Source organism: Equus asinus, chromosome 24, assembly GCF_041296235.1.
Source record: "Equus asinus isolate D_3611 breed Donkey chromosome 24, EquAss-T2T_v2, whole genome shotgun sequence".
Taxonomy (NCBI): domain Eukaryota; kingdom Metazoa; phylum Chordata; class Mammalia; order Perissodactyla; family Equidae; genus Equus; species Equus asinus.
Window position 1 is genome coordinate 51328858 of NC_091813.1, and position 17190 is coordinate 51346047.

The 17190-nt window shown below is 37.8% G+C and overlaps 1 protein-coding gene across 1 annotated transcript in view; it reads left to right on the top strand.

Moving 5' to 3' along the window:
* The first annotated feature begins 2906 nt into the window (after window positions 1-2906).
* The window catches only part of RFX6 (regulatory factor X6), a 59284-nt gene continuing 45000 nt past the window's right edge, over window positions 2907-17190 (top strand). Inside the window, exons 1-4 of the mRNA XM_014866210.3 lie at window positions 2907-3193; window positions 3480-3636; window positions 6634-6757; window positions 8687-8748. Of these exons, the coding sequence (XP_014721696.2) occupies window positions 2944-3193; window positions 3480-3636; window positions 6634-6757; window positions 8687-8748 (593 nt within the window). The 5' untranslated portion in view covers window positions 2907-2943. The remainder of the gene's footprint in view (window positions 3194-3479; window positions 3637-6633; window positions 6758-8686; window positions 8749-17190) is intronic.

Here is a 17190-nt window from a genome sequence, read left to right on the forward strand (position 1 = left end):
TAGCAGGACAGAGAAGGACAAGCAGCCAAACAAGGATGGGATTTCAGGAATTGTCCAGCAGAGGATGCTTCAGCCTGATCCCACAGAGGAGCTCTGGACTGTAAATTGCACCTCAGGTTAATCCATCATGAGGTCAAGGAGGTAGGATTTTATGCGCCCTAATCATCAGTCATTGGCTAAGAGCTACCCAGGGGATATATAACACTTAGGCACTTATGTTCTCTCTGCCTATGGGTGACGGTGGTCTGGTGGCCAAGGGCAGTTCCTGCAAAGGAGAGCCTCAGGTGCTCTCAAGTGGTGGTGGTGGTGGAGCTGGTTACTGGAAACAAAAGGAGGCAGAAGCTGGGGAAAGGGTGCTCAGAAAATGTGAGAGGGATCCAAAGGACCTGGGCAGAGCACCCACAAAGTCTGCTACAGATAGGCACTATTTTTTCCAGTTTAGAAAGAAGGAAACAGAAAGGTTAAGTGACCAGAATCACAAAGAGAGTGAGTGCAAATGCCTCTAACTCCAAATTCCTTTTCCTTTCTCCTTTAATGTGGTGCCCCTGGTCATGAAGATACTGTCATGTGGGAACTTGTAAGAATCTCTCTTTCAAGTATCATTGTGCCTTTTTCTTAAAAGAGAATAAACTTTTTAAGATATTCTTTACTTGGGATGTGCCAAATTGTATGTAGAATTTTGTATGTACGTAGGTGAGTGTATTCATGTGTTTTTATCTCCCTGGGGAGAGAGTCGATGGCTTACATAGATTTCTTATAGTGCGTATAAAAACCAAAATGTTAAAAATCACTATTTTGAAAGATCACCCTCTATATTGACCTATTTTCCAGCCTAGGATCTTATGACTAAATTACTATTATGTCTCTAAAACATTGGTATCATGAGCTCAAATTAATTATAATAATCACAAACAGCAACTTAGGATGATGACAGCTTTTCTCCCCCTTGGGAGCACAGCTTGCACTGCTCCCCAAAAGTCTGAGAAGGATTAGCATTAACTCTTCTTTAAATATTTGGTATAATTCACCAGTGAAGCCTCTTATCCTGGGATTTTTTATATTGGAATTTTTTTTATTACGCATTCAATTTCTTTACTTGTTTTAGGTCTATTTAATTTCTATTTGTGACTAGAAGCGCAATGAACTTACATGTTCTTTTGTTAGGCAGACAGTTTACTTAAAACTCAGGCAAAAAGTTCACTTAGGCCTTAAATGACCTTGGTTTGTGTTTCATTGATCAATTCAATTGGATAAATGCCAGATATTTACTTAGTGTCTGTATGACTTACACACACACACAATCAACCTGGAATATCGTGTTCACTATTTTAAAAAATTCAACAAGAATTCCCAGTCATTTTCCTGATTGTTTTCCTTCTGAATATGTGCTATAAGCTGGCAGAGTCTTTTTGTATACACCTGGTTAATCACTAGAACTCCCTTTGCAGAATGAGTCTGAGGGTGTCTCAGTAAAGGGGAAGCATTCCAACTTTAGTACTGTAGCGCCAGGCTCCATGGACTGAGAAAGCTCTGAGGTTTTGGGGGTAAAGTGTAGGGGAGATTGATATGCAAAGTTGTCCCTGGGAGGAGTGTACCTCAGAGCTCTGGGTGCATGGATAAGTGGCTGGCTGGCCCCAGCTGCTGGAGGTACCAGGTAGGGAGAAAAGCTTTGACAGAGAGATCGTGCCTTTCTCAACAAGTGGTGCTAAAAAATGGGGAAGGTTAAAATACATGGTAATCTTGGCTGCCTAGGTAAGATAATGCTCCTAGGCTCCTCCTCATAACTCATCCTTCTGCCTTCCCCAAACTGGGGTCCCATTTCGTTTTTTCTAAGTTAAATTTTGATGTAATGTATTTTAATATTAAATTCAAGTTCAGGGGTGATTTCTCTTCTAATGCTCCACAAGAATATGGCAGGTTGTAGGTTTTGGTGAGGCAATGTGAACCAAAGCAGGATCCTTGCTTTCTCTGGGGAGTGGTAGGCTTTATAGTAAGCACAGGACATTTTTGTTAAAAGAACATAAGCTGGACGGAATTAAAGATTATGTGGCAGTCAGGCAACACCGACCCCAAGTCCCTCCTGACTTCTTCCTAAAAGAGAGCACACGGTCTCATTTTTCACCTGCCATTGTGGATTGGAAATAAAACACGGCGATTTCGTTTTCCATTTCAACAAACATTCGTTGCATTACCCCTAGGTGTAAGAAATAAGGAATCATCAGGGACTCGTTTAAGTCACAAAATACCGCAGGGAGCGAACGCATCTTTTCCTCCAAGCTCAGGGCTAGATCCTCGAAGGCAGCGAGGTCCGGGTTGTGAGCCCTACCTGTGAGCAGCGCAGTCTGGGCAGGTATGTGATGCGATGGCGTCTGTCCCTACCTCACTGAGAAGAGCTCTCACCAACCCCTAGGATTACTCTGAGAATAAATAAACCTGGCCCAAGTTGTGCAAAGACTGAGCTGCGCTCTGGGGTCCTCCTCTCCCGGGGCCGGGCATGCAGATTCAAGGCTGCCCGCCGTGTCTAATGAGAGGAAGGATGGGGACGGTTGCAGCTGCTCTTCCCCGGGAGATGAGAGTGGAGCTTTCTCGGATGTTTCTGGGACCTTTGGGTGTGAGAAGTTCTCAGATCCAGCTCAAGATAAGAGAAAGGGAGGAGAGGGGAAAGGAGACGTGGGGAATGGGACTCCATTGCCCGGGGCGAGATCGGCGCAGGTGAGGAAGTGAGTTCCAAGTTGAGTATCTGCCGGGACAACAGACAGATGGAGAAAGGCAGTGCCGTTTGCTGTCTGGGCTGTCCCGGTGCACGGCCCCCCTTCTCCGCGACGCCAGGGGCTCCGAGGCAGGCCGCCTCCGCCCCCGCCCCGGCAGTCCCAGGTCCCCAGCCCCGCCCAGCGCCGCCCCGCCCCGGGCTCGGGGCTCCGCTGGGAGCCGGCCTAGCGGCGGATGCCCAAGTCTCCGGCGGCCAGGAGGATGGCCAAGGTCCCGGCGCTGGAAGACGCCTTCTTGCAGGCGCAGCCTTCTCCCCAGGTTTCCCCTGAGGTCCAGGAGGAGTGTTGTGTGCAGCTTCTGGGCAAGGGCTTGCTCGTTTACCCAGAGGAAAGGGTGTACCTGGAGGCTGAAGCGCAGCCCGGGGGCGCGCTGGGCAGCGGGGAGAAAGGGGAAGACCCGGAGCTGCCGGTGGGAGTGAAATCAGGTGAGAGCTCTGCCGGCTCCGCGGATGTGATTGGGACACGGATGAATTCTAAGAAGGGCATCCAATAATAGTACACACACACTGCAAACATATATATAAATTCTGTCCAGATCTTTGTATTTCCCCCAGGAAAGAGTTTGTCAACCAGAAATTAACTCTAAGGGATTTTGCATTGCTCTCCTCCCAAACTCCCATAGGCCACCCCCTTGACGCCCAGTTCCATTTAGAGGTTACTTAATCGATTTTATGTTCTGATTTTCTTTCTCTCTTTTCCGTTTGCAATCAGAAATGCATTTAAGCAACGGTAACTTTTCCTCCGAAGAAGACGATGCGGACAGTCACGACAGCAAAACCAAAGCAGCAGATCCTCACCTCTCTCAGAAGAAGACCATCACGCAGATAATGAAGGATAAAAAGAAGCAGACTCAGCTCACTCTGCAGTGGTAAGACTCGCCCACCGGGGTACCCTCAGCACCTGTTGAGTTTTGAAACTCAGTATCTTCAGAATCTTTGCTTTTCACAATTTGCTTCTTCCTCAGACTTCTGGGGGAATTTTAAAAGACCAATTAGAAATTTATCCAAATTATTTTTTACTGAAATTAGTATAAAGACATGTTCTGGTACTGATGAAAAATCATCTGCCATACAAATAAAAACCACATCACTTTGTTCACTATTGACTAAAACTGTAATTTCTCCATAAGCAGTAATGAATGTTTTATGACTTATTTACTTAACGTGCAATCAGTTCGGTCCTTATATATTTGTCATTTGGTAGTTTTGTGTTTATAAAACATGATTCTTAAAAACAATTTAAAAGGAGGAAGGATGTTAACATTGCCTTTATCTTTAAAAGGGCAAATTAAAAATCGTTTATTGGCCATAAGATGAAATGCGTTTGAACTAGCAGGCTAGAAAAATCAGTTAAGATATAGCTATTAACTTGAATAAATGTTCAACTATTTTTATAGCACCTGTCGTATATGATTTATTATAGTGAAATCTCATGAATTGGATTTTGTGGGAAATCTTTTAAACCCAAGATTTTATCAGTAGGCACTCTACATAAACAGACCATTTTGTAATATTGATCTAAAGTAAAAATATAATATTAAACTTCCCCACATAGTGTGAAGAAATAGGAATATAACTTTCCTCCCAAATTCCAAATAATAAGCAAATAAGTAAAAAGGTCTATCTATTTATTGATTACTTACATAATCTGTTTATATGCCAAGTATGATCTAAACCTTAGAAAAATACAATAGAAAAAATAGTATATAAGAAACTAATAAAGTTTATTTTTACTTATTTAAACATTGAATTATAATTTGCAAATACTAAATTTTTGTGATTGTATACTTGAACTCTTTCAAATATTTGAAATTGAAACCAAATATTCTTCCAAAGTTATGGCTTAGCTATTGAAGTTGGTGTCACATTTACTGGTAGTAAATACTTGAGCTAATTATCTGGAATTTTTAGGATACAACTATTTTTATTAAGGTAATTGGAGCAGAAGCATTTTGATTCCAGATATATTATGGAGGTCTTTTGAATGAGCACTTCCATTTTTTTCAATTCAAATTGAGTGATTGGAAACAAACTTGGGTTTCATTTTATAAATATGAATGCATTACAATTAAAGAAAAAAGTCATACCCCAAATGGATGTTGTACTTATGTCTAGGATTATTCAGTATTTTGGAGACAAAGACAATGCCTATAAGAACATCAAAATAGCCAAGTGAAAGTGGACATTATATGCATGTCATTACACTGTAATTTTTAAATCATTGAATGTTTCTCAGGGATTTTCATATTTTTTGAAACTATAGAACACTGTCATTTTTGTTTGAATTTTTCATACTCTCTCCTAAAAGAGTATATTATATGTATATTTTTAAAAAAAACCTAAGTGAGTTATATGTATTTTGAGAATTTTTCCTTAAGGTTATAGATCATATTGGGGATGATAAAAATTAGCTAATGAAAATTAAAGTGAAAAATCTGGCTAAGTAACTCCAGTTTTCACTATCAGTTAGGTGTTTGGTTTTATGCGTGCAAATCTTACTGGGTTTTGGTTCTTTTTTTCCTTCTTCATAGAAAAGTGGATGCTTGATGCTTTACCTGCTTAGGGAACATCTTTAGCTTTTATCTCGTGCACTTGGGGTATGTTAAATCAGAGATATTGAAGCGTTTCATCCAATTTTAATCTGAATGCATACTCTATCTTGCATTGTTCCTGTATAGTAATAATTATGATTTTACTATACATACAGTGGGTATAAGTAAATTTTAGCCAAAATCACCTACTGAATTGTTAGAAAAACTGGGAGTGCGATCTACAAGTTACTTTTTGATTGCTGTTCAGATATTTGTAAGATTTAATTATATATTATTACATTTATATAAATTATGTTTGATTGCAATTGTAGACATCCAATTAAGTAGAATTATCTCTAAAATGTCAAAGTTTATGGAATTATATTTATAATATACAGTTGAATTTATATATGTCATGTTTGGAGGCATCTATAGAGAATCACATTATGTTTCAAGGGTACAGGATGTTGTAGGTAATTATAGTAGTACTAATCACAGCGAAAAAGTGTAGGGATAGAAAAAGATCAGGACCATTTCAGACTTAAATGAAGAGAGTTTACTCGTATGTATTTTGCAAGTAAATGCATTACCTTGCTTCCCTGACTATTCAGGGTTCAGAACTAGTTTGTGAATGAAAGTGAGAGATTGTCGACATTTGTCAACCCGAGGCCTGGAAGCACTTTAGCGTTGAGAATGTTCTTCTAAAAAAACATCATCTTCGGGGCAGCCCGCTGACGTAGTGGTTAAGTTCCCGCGCTCCGCTTCTGCGCGGCCCCGGGTTCCCAGGTTCAGATCCGGGCTGCGGACTTGGCGCCGCTCTTCAAGCCAGCTCTAGTGGCGTCCCATCTAAAGTAGAGGAAGATGGGCACAGATATTAGCTCAGTGACAGTCTAACTCAATCAAAAAGAGGAAGATTGGCGACAGATGTTAGCTCAGGGCCCATCTTCCTCACACACACAAATTTTTAAAAAATCCATCATCTGCAATTTCACCATTCATATTTGTATATCACAGGGCAAACGGCGATGAACAGTGAGGATCTACCTAGAAGTAATACCTATTCTTTGGGATGTGGACCAGGCAGGAGTGGTTTTAGGTTGGCCACAGTATTTTAACTGCACTAGCAGGTGTTCATTGGGATTCTTGCTCTTCTAACATTAATCCTCGTGATCTGATTTTTAGTAATATCCAAAATAAAGGAAATCTACTCGCATCTGCTCATGAATTCATTTGTATAGAGTCTATATTCAAAATGGGCATTAAGTCAATGTGAAAGAGGAAAGGAAAGGAGAAATAAACAAAAGATTTAATCTAGTTTTTTGCCTTTTTTCTTAGGCTTGAAGAGAATTACATTGTATGTGAAGGAGTTTGCTTACCCCGGTGCATCCTGTATGCACATTATTTAGATTTCTGCAGGAAAGAGAAATTGGAGCCAGCCTGTGCAGCCACCTTTGGGAAGGTAAATGACACATAGTGGCTATGCTACCTTACAACTGAAGTCAAGTCAGGTAGACAGTATGGAAACAAATTCATCTGAGAAATGCATCTGAGTTTTCTCACAGAATAGTAAGAAGTTTGTTTCGTGAGTATAAATGAATCTCTTAAGGGCTGTATTTGGAATTACCATATGTTTTACCTTGAACTACTGTATGTGTTGAATATTAGAACCCCAGCTATCAGAAGAGCTAATGTGACCTTCAGGGAAGCTCCATTCAAGCAGTGACATTTCCCTGCAAAGAGGGATACATAGAGTATGGTATGGCCTGTTTTGAGAAGGAAAATTAAGTGCAGATGACAAGTATCTGGTTAATGCAATTGGTGATTATGTTTATTATTTAACTAGTCCAAGTATATGAGTTTCTAATAGATTTTTATTCTATTATCTGAATCGTTCTCCTAATTCTCCATTTCACTCAGTGTGTTTACAACTGAAACACCAAGACATTGTGAGGGGATTGGTTAAATTTGTCTCATTGAAAAACATTCCTTTCTACCCAACCTGTGTGGTTAGGATGGGACTCTAAAGAACTGACATCACTATATTTGCATACGTTGATCTCATTTTGAGAATCAGGAAACAATATCAGTCTCTTGGGACAGTCTTGTTCTTTGAGATTCTTGTCATGCTCTATTGTCTAAGAACTTGGGATATCCCAGAAAAACTGCAGGAAGCTTGGGTCTCAAACATTCCATCTCATGTAAACTGAAATCCAAATTCTAACCTGTAGAGGGACTCATTGTCCAGAAAATAGTGAATACTATGGTCCAGCTTCTCAGTTTTTTGAAATAAAACAATATATTAATTTATTTTGAAAACCTATCTGTTTACAGGAGACAGTGTGATTGGTGCACGGTAATCCGGTGGTTTAGGTTCCAGCCTAGACTGTGGCTGATTTGTTGTGAGACCTTCTGAAAAGCACTTAACCTCTTTCAAAACTCAGTTCACTCGTTCTATAAAATGAGGAGGTTGGATAAGACAACTTCTGATGTCCATTTTAGCATTGCTACTTTATGTCTACCTTATGGCAGTAATTCTTAACTGTTTGGGGAGTCATGAAACACCTTGAGAATGTGATAAAAAACTACAGAACCAGGGGCCAGCCCAGTGGCATAGTGGTTAGGTTCACACACTCTGCTTTGGTGGCCTGGGGTTCGCCAGTTCGGATCCTGGGCACAGACCTAAACACCACTTATCAAGCCATGCTGTGGCCGCGTCCCACGTACAAAATAGAGGAAGGTTGGCACAGATGTTAGCTCAGGGACAATCTTCCTCACCAAAAAAAGGGAGAAAACTACAGAACAAGTCCCTAAGAAATTAACACATATGTGAAGTTTGCCGTGGACCCCATAGGAGATCACCTATGAATCTCCTATGATCCAACTTAAAACCCCTGTTTCATGTAGAAGATGTTGTTGATCTTTAATCAGATGCTACTTTTAGCAAATTTAGAGAAAGAAACATAGAAAAGTTTTAAAACACTGCTGTGGAGATCCACCGAGGCAGGGGAAGTTTCATGTGCCCTTTCGGGGTGAAGACAGATATTTAATTATGAGAAAATCTCTGGATAGAATTAGTATAACGAAACTCAAATCTTGCAACTAAGTACATGAAGTATAATTGCTTTGTTAGTCACACCAAGCAAAAACAGGTATTGGCATGATCTGCTTTGCAAATTGAAACAAGGATAGTAGAAAAATCTCATCTAAAAGGTACCCCTCCGCCTCTGCTGATGTATTATTGCTTATCAAGATGTGTATGGTATTACTTTTCCGAGACTAAATATTTACTCGAAGTTCAGCATTTACTTTCTAGAATTAATTAGTTATGCGTGGCTTGCAGTAGAAACACACACTTTCTAAAGACTAAAGTAATTGCCTTTCTTTTTAGACAATTCGCCAGAAATTTCCCCTCTTAACGACACGGCGGCTTGGAACAAGAGGCCATTCAAAGTAAGACACCTCGATGGGCACATATCAGATCTGTACACAAGATACCTTGTACATGAGGATTGACACAATGCAAAATAAGTACTGCTTTATCAGTGAATAGGGTAGAACTGAGTATTCTCTTCTTGGTGAAGCCGACTGTTGCCAACTGTAAGCACTAAAAAGAAATATAAGTGGATTTTAGAATAATGTTTAAAAAGCAAAGTTTACACAGAAAAATCATAGTACATTATTTTTCCTGATGAAATAATTTCAAATAATCATTTTAATAGTCTTAAAGCCACTGCTAACGGCACTAGTGTCATGAAATGAAATGTACATGGCTAAATATGTGACTACATGGAATTCACAACACTCCCAAAGGGCAAAGCCAAAGCCAGGGGTGGAAGCAAGGTTCTGATTCTTCCTCTGGTTTCCTTTCTCTGATAATAATTCCTTAATATCCTCTTCTTTTCCCTTCAAGACAAATGACATACACAAATGACCTCTTTAGTCATCTCTAAATGTAAATATAAACGTAAACTAAGCTGTCACGTATTCCCTCTCTTGGTAACTTTAGCTTTTCTTTTCTCTTGTGGCGATCTCTGTAGAAACCCCAGGTACAGATTCTTGTTCATCCATTATTTCCTCTGTCCACTACGTTTCCAGTTTTTCCTTTCCTTCTGCCTACAAACATATGGAGATCTCTTTTATGTTGATAAAAATAAAATCATCTCAAAACTGCTCTACTCTTCAAGATTGCTCTCTTACTTTCCTTCTCTGCTATTTCTTGAAGGAGTAGCTGCTGATCACATGCCTCTGTCCTGGTCCATTTTTTCACCTGGGCAAAAACTCAATGGTTCATTTTTACTCTTACTCATCTTTCTTGGCACCTATTTCACTTTTGAACCTGCTGATGATGTCCTCTTAAAATAAATAAATACGTAAAACTTCCCCTGTGGCTTCTCTGTCACAGCACTGCCAGGTCCCTTTCTCTCTTGTATAGCTCATTTTCTAGCTTGTCCAGTGTCCCCTCATGCCCTAGCAACGAGTTCAGCACGGTCCAGTGAAATATAATGCAACCACATATTTAGTTAAAAAATTTCTAGTAGCCACATTAAAAAAGTTAAAAGGAACAGGTGAAATTGATTTTAATATTTTTTATTTAACCCAAAATATCCAAAACATAGCTTACCATGTAATCAAAATAAAAATTGTTAATGAGATATTTTACGTTCTTTTTTTCCTAATAAGTTTGTGAGAGCTAGTCTGCATTTTACACTTACAAAACATCTCAACTTAAGACTAGTCACTTTTCAAGTGGTCAATAGTCACATGTGACTAATGGCAGCCCTATTGTCTAGTGTCTGTTAGTCACTTACCAGAAAATAGGTCCCACTTTTGGAATTCTTTTGAATCTGTCTCTCTGCATTCTCACATTCATAACCCGGCCTTGAGTCTGTCTTTCCAGTTTTTCAATACAGTTTGTTCCAAATCGACCTAACTAAAGTTGAGATTCAGTCATATCTCTCTCATGCTCAGAAACTTTCACTGGCTCATAATTTCTGCTATTAGAGACAAACTTTTCTCACCTTGGCATTCAAGGTCCATTATGATTTAGTCCAAACCCATTTTCCTGTCTTATCATCTACTTCTCACTTCTCAGCATGTAGCCTATGCTGTCAGGAAATTGTTGCCCAGTATCCACTGCTTTGCCTTCAACTGTCACTCTTGTTTATGCTGTCTTCCTCTATTGAAAATGACTTTTCCTCTAGAGGTCTGTTGAAATCTTATCCATTTCAAAGAATGTCCCACGCACTTCTTCTTCTTCTGAATCTTTTCTTAGCCTTCTAATCGTAGGCTCTTTCTTTGCACCCACACAGCAAGTTGTTGGTACCTATCTTAATGGGCAATTAGCTTGTCTCCTCCCCTCCACAGATAGTGACTATTTTGAGGATAGAGGCTGTCTCATTCATATTCATATCCTTTCTGTTGTCCGATACATAATAGATTATCAATTAGTATTTATTTAATTGATTCCAATTAATGTTAACAGTGTTGTGGCCTGAGGAAGAAGAAATGAAATGCCAGGTTGCAAAAGACAAAATTGGCCCTTTCCTTTGAACCAAGTCAGCTGTTTTTTCAAAGTTGACTCAGTTTAACTGGCTGATTTCTGTTGAATTTGATTCCTACCGAACTGTGTAGGGAGAGGAAAGATCAGATAGTGTTTGAAGTAGGTAGATAGTAGAAAAAGAGGCAAAGCAATGCAGAGAAATGCCTTTCACAGGATCTACAAGAGGGCAGGCAGACAGGCTGCAGAGAAAGTCAATTAATCCTAGAAGGAGCCTTTAGGCTTAGGGATGAATCATTAACCCTGTCCTTTGTGACACAGTGAGGCTCCAGTGTTTAGCTTTATGTAGCAATATGTGGCGACTTTAGGCAATCTGTTTGATATCTAAAAGCAGATGTGCCCAAAAGCAAAGTGCTAACAGTGTGAATGTTTTTCTACCTTACTGATACACCATTTGCTTTTTATAACTTGCCTATTATATTTTAGGTATTTTGATATCATGAGGAAAAACAAATTTCCCATACGTAAACTAAGTATGTTGAAAGATATGGCAAAATGTAGGATTTGTGTATCTTGTAATTAGTAATATTTTGATGCAATTATTCTTAGCCAGGTAGTTTTCCTGTCTTTACTTCCAAAAAATATCCTTAGATTTTCATCTTGGAACATAGAATATCAAAAGGCAGCATTGCCTAGTGGTTAGGAGCATGAAGTTTAAAGTCGGACAATCTAAAGTCTAATGCCATACTTCCATATATAGCTGAATGACACTAGGTGAATTATTCAGCTTTTCATCAGTAAAATGGGTATACGATATCTCTCACAGGTTTGTTGTGAAAATTAAATGAAATAAAGTATAGGAATGGATGGATAAATTAATATGCTTTCAATTTCATTATCCTTAATAATGTGAAATTAATCACTCAATGCATCCAAAAATCAGCAATGCAATTAAAAGTTATTATTTATTGATCACGCACACACGCACTCTTTAATCCTTACAATGACTAGACAAGATTGGAATGACTGTTCTAAAAATGAGGAAGCTGCAGTTCAAAGATTATTGACTGGACCCAGTCCACACAGACACCATAAAATAACAATATTGACATTTAAATCAAGGTTCATCTGGCTCTGAAGTTTGTGTTTTGTCAACCAGTAAAGCCTACTTCTTTCAGTCATATCAACAAAACAACTGCTTACTTGAATGTTTGATTTTTTGAAATATAAATTTTTTTCTGTTGTAATAGTTTAAAAATTTATTAATATATTAGATTCTTCTTCAAAGAGCTAACAACATTTTCTCAAGCCTTCATCATAAGGCATCTTCAGTTACTTTATATTTATTTAGATATGTTTATGTTTTTTTTTTTTAAAGATTGGCACCTGAGCTAACAACTGTTGCCAATCTTCTTTTTTTTTTTCTGTTTTTTCTCCCCAAATCCCCCCAGTACGTAGTTGTATATTCTAGTTGTGGGCCCTTCTAGTTGTGGCATGTGGGATGCCGCCTCAGTGTGGCCTGACAAGCAATGCCATGTCCGCGGCCAGGATCTGAACGGGCAAAACACTGGGCTGCCAAAGCAGAACGTGCGAACTTAACCAGTCGGACACGGGGCTGGCCCCTTATGTTTTGTATAAAAGCAAATTTGTCGCACAAACACAATTTTGGTTTCTGTTTTTAATTTTTGCCCTAAACATTTCTCTATGTTGGTATATTATCTTCACAATCAACATATCTAATGGCTGTTTAATGTTTCAAAAGTTCATATTTTATGAAGAATATTTTTATGTCTACAGAAATATGAACAATTGATGAAACATAGAAATATAAATGAAGAAGTAAGCATATTTTGGAGAAACAGGAATTCATAATTTCTCTCAATTTTACTAGAATTTTGCAAAACTTATTTTATTGTCACAGTGTTTAGTATAGTGCCCTAAATGTACTATCACTAAATACTGATTGAATTATTTCAAAAATATAAATAGGGGCTGGCCATGGCCTAATGGTTAAATTCAGCATGCTCTACTTCAGTGGCCTGGGTTCAGTTCCCAGATGCAGACCTATGCCACTATTTATTGACCATGCTTTGGGGGCAACCCACATACAAAATAGAGGAAGAATGGCACAGATGTTAGCTCAGGGCAAATCTTCCTCAGCAAAATAAAAATAAAAATAAATAAATTTTGTGTTAATTTATTTCAATTTCTATGGATTGCATATTAAAGTATATTAATATTATGAAACTGATGATGGTTATTTAAACAAAAGAAGTTCTCAATTTTTGCCAAATTCTCATAGAATAGCTAGACTATGTCCAATCATTTCATTTGGGTCTTTCAGATGGAATTTGTTTTAAATCAAGATTAACTCAAAAGATTCTTCTGCTTTCTGGGCACAAGACAGCACAACTGTTTCTAGAACTGCCCTTAGATGCCTTTGGGGTTCATGGAACAATGTCACTCTTCAAATTTTACTGTTCCATGTATGAAATACAAAAGTCTTGGAAACAGCGACCTATGTGACAAAGAGACAGTGAGTAGAGTCTAAAAAATAGGAGTGAATTCTGTATCTATTTTCAAGTTCTGTTTCTCTAAGTCCTGCCATAATTGGGTAATAAATGGGCAGTCCTCTCAACTCACCTTTGTGCAGCTGTTACTTCTTTCCCTCATCAAAAAGTGAAAGATGAAAAAAGCTTAACTTTCATAATAAAAATATCATAAAATGAGCCAAAAATTTATTCAACTAAAAGGGAGAGAGAAAATATTTAAAACAAACAGATACAGTCCATTAAAAACAACAGCAACAACAAAAATCAAATGGACAGAATCACTGCGTAGGGCCAGATATCACCCATTGTCAAAATTAGAAACAATTAAAAATGGAATAATTTGTTTCCAGTGGGAAGTCCGGTGTTCTACAGAGGGAGCCATTGCTGTCGATAGTTATAGAAAAAGATCTTTAAAGATTAACACTTGGGGTCAGTCAGAGATTCTCACCCAAGAGCATCTAACCTAAGTGTCTTTTGGGACAAAGCCAGTCAATTCGCAGGGGCATTAGCAGCTCAGCTCTCCATCCCTTCCCTCACTCTTACCATCCCCTCCCTGCCAAGAAAACCAACAACCCCAATGGCAAATTCTGCACCTTCTCAATACCAACACAAAGACTGTCTTCACTTTTGTGGTTTTTTTCCTTCTCTTTGATTAACCACCAGTGCCAAATATATACACCTAATTCTTTTTCCTGTGAAATACTTTTAAATTTCAATTTTGAATAAATAAAAATGAAACAAAATTCTATAGGTACAAAGAGTATCTAATGAAAAGTAATTCTTGCATATTTTATATTATGAATGTATTATATCAGGAATAATCAATCCACTCATATATATATTGATGCATGAAGCATGGTGCTAAAGAGTTTTTGAGATGCAAAGAATAGCAAGAGTACGTGCTATCAAAATACTTTCACTATTAATATTCATTTATTTAATAAGCATTTTGCTGAGCGTCCTGGTGCTGACTAGACCCCATGGATACAATGGTGAGCAAAAAGAGCCTGTATCCCACCATTGCTCAGGATAGCTTAGCATGGTAAGGGAGAACACAGTTGAGCCCACCCCGTAGATTTTATGCACATGGTAAACTGTTTAATTTGGAGTTACATTTTAATTTCTTGTAGACTTTGATCAGTTGAATCTTGGTTTTCAGACATGATGGACAAAAGCTATTATCTTATTTATTAGTAGTGATTTAGTGAGTTAATAAAACTGATATGGCAGCTGCTCTTATCATAGTAAGTTATTGCAAGTCCCTGAACAGCTTAATCCCATCATTTCCTTATCACTTATCATTTGGGTAGTGTAAACTAACCTCAGGGCTACTAGCTCAGTGGGAACATATGTTTCAGGAATTCTATATAAAGACTGAAATGGAAAAGAAGAAATATAAATGCAGGTATAAATTGATCAGCAAATGAAGAAAAGTAGTAAATATTAGACACAAGTGTAAATATTTTAGTAGTAAAAAAGAGAGGCAATAATTTCATTCATCCTATTAAAAATGTCTTATATTTTATACCATGTTCACTTTAAAATGTGGACATAAACATTAACTAATAATTGTTTATTCCACAAATGCAAATGATATCTGTCACTTGATATAAGTCGAAGGACAGTGATGCTAATGAATGAACACAAGCTTGTTCAATAATCACAAAGATTGTGATATCATGCAAATATTTTCTTAGAGAAATTAGCTAAGCATACCCAGAATTTTTAAGCATTTATCATATATCTTTTTAAATAAAAATCATAAAGGGAGAGAGAACTGTGAAGTGTTTGGGAATCTTTATTCAGAGTAACCTACAGGATAGGCATCAGGCAGTGGTATATAAGTTAAAACAACTAGTTATCCCACAGTGAAGCAAATCTCCCTTTTTCTACAACATGCACCAGCATATGTTCTTGTTATGTTTGATTGTTTCTGGCAAATATTTCCTAGCAAGACTTATTTTAGGTAAATATATTAACAACGAAACAATGCTATAAAATATTGCAAGTGAAAAATCCATGTATACTTTGCATGAAATTACTCTCTCCAGTTTTATGAGGTTTATCTTTAGCTGTTAGGAAGAGAGCTGCTCGTTTACTATCTCTTCTGTGTTCTCAAAGACACTAGATTATCCCTCAGATGATAACATGTACCTAGTCAGGCTAAAAGGAAGATTAGAGGGGGAAGATTATTGTATTGGTTCCAGAAGAAACTGGATATGAAATGTGCTAAAGCATCACAGTAGTCATTACAAAATCTTGAGATGTATATTCCTGGCAACAGTCTTTCTACCTAAATACACTGATTTTATGCCCTTTATGTACATTGTTTAGGTAAACAGCTTTTGTTCAACCCCAAGATTTTACTGGTAACCTGGAAATGCACAGTGCTAGGTGACAGTTATTGAAAACTATTGACTTTAAGAGAATTTGTGTTTTATCAGTTTCCAAATTCCTAGCAGGATGCATTGACTCATCCAATAGGTGAGGATTTTTCTTTGCCGTAATTTCTAAGCGGGACTGCAATGAAGGAAATGACACATTTCCCTTCCTCTAAATCTTATAGTTTAGCAGAGGAAGTAAGCCATGTATACCCATACCGATGTTACAATGTATAAAGCTACATGGGATAAATGACCAAGAGGGTGTTCAAAGGACAAAGAGATTAGTTTTGCCTGAGAGACCAGGCAAAGCTTCACGTGTTAAAGCTATGCTTCAAAGTATGGGTAAGAAATGAGGCCACGAAGGAAGGAGAGCATTCCCAATGGGCAGGTCAACAAAGTAAAGGCACCAAAACGGGAAAGCACAAGTTATTTACGGAGAGGAAGTAATTCTGATGATAATAGCTAGGTTTATGCGGTACTTGTGGTAGGGCTGAAGGAGTTAGTGGACTTCATTATGCCATATTAGACAAGAGATTCTTTACTCTCTACCAAGTTTAAAATTGTGCTGATATATTTAAGTATATGATACTATATGCATGACCTTTATTGATAAATTCCTGTTTGTAAAGTTTTTTCGTTATGACACATTGTTATTTTTAACTTTTTTCATGTTATTAATTTATTCAACAGATGTGTATTGATTTCCTCCTATAGGAAGCTTACATTCTAGAAGGAGTCTTTGCTTATATATGGAACGTCAAATATGAAACATCCAGATCAATAGTGTAGGTCTTAATGATTCTTGTTAGTTATCAACGCTTAATATGATTCATGTTGATCTAGAAGAGGGCGTGTGTATGCTGAGTGCAAGCGTATTCGAACTATGTTTCACTTAAGAATTTCCAATTATAAATAAAATTGAGGTATAAAATTATATATATATATCTTTTACATCTTGAGTATGGAGGCAACATGGGCTTTTGAAGCAAAGAGTGTTCTATGGAGCTATGGATTTGAATTTTGTCTTCAAATCCATAACCTTCTCACATAACCTTTTCAAACAAATCACGTAATCTTTTTGAACCTCTTCTTTGAAATGGGGATAACACTTTATGTGCAGGCTGCTGTGGAAACTTGAGATGAAGCATAAATAAAGCTCTTTGCATGTAATAGGTGCTTAATAAATGGCAATTATTTCTATTATTACCTATCACCTGCTTTAATTTTAGCACATATTAATTTAGTACTGCAATTCTTTCTTTGCATGCCTTTGTCCCTCACAAGACTGTCAACTCCTCCCCTTCTGCCTCTCTGAATCCTCAGCACCTAGCACACAGTAAGCACTGAATATGTGTTTGAAGAAAAGAGAGTCCACTCTTTCACTGGTTCTCTATCAGCCAGCACATTTACTACATTGTATTGCTGGAAAACATTCAGCTGTATCAACATATCTCAATTA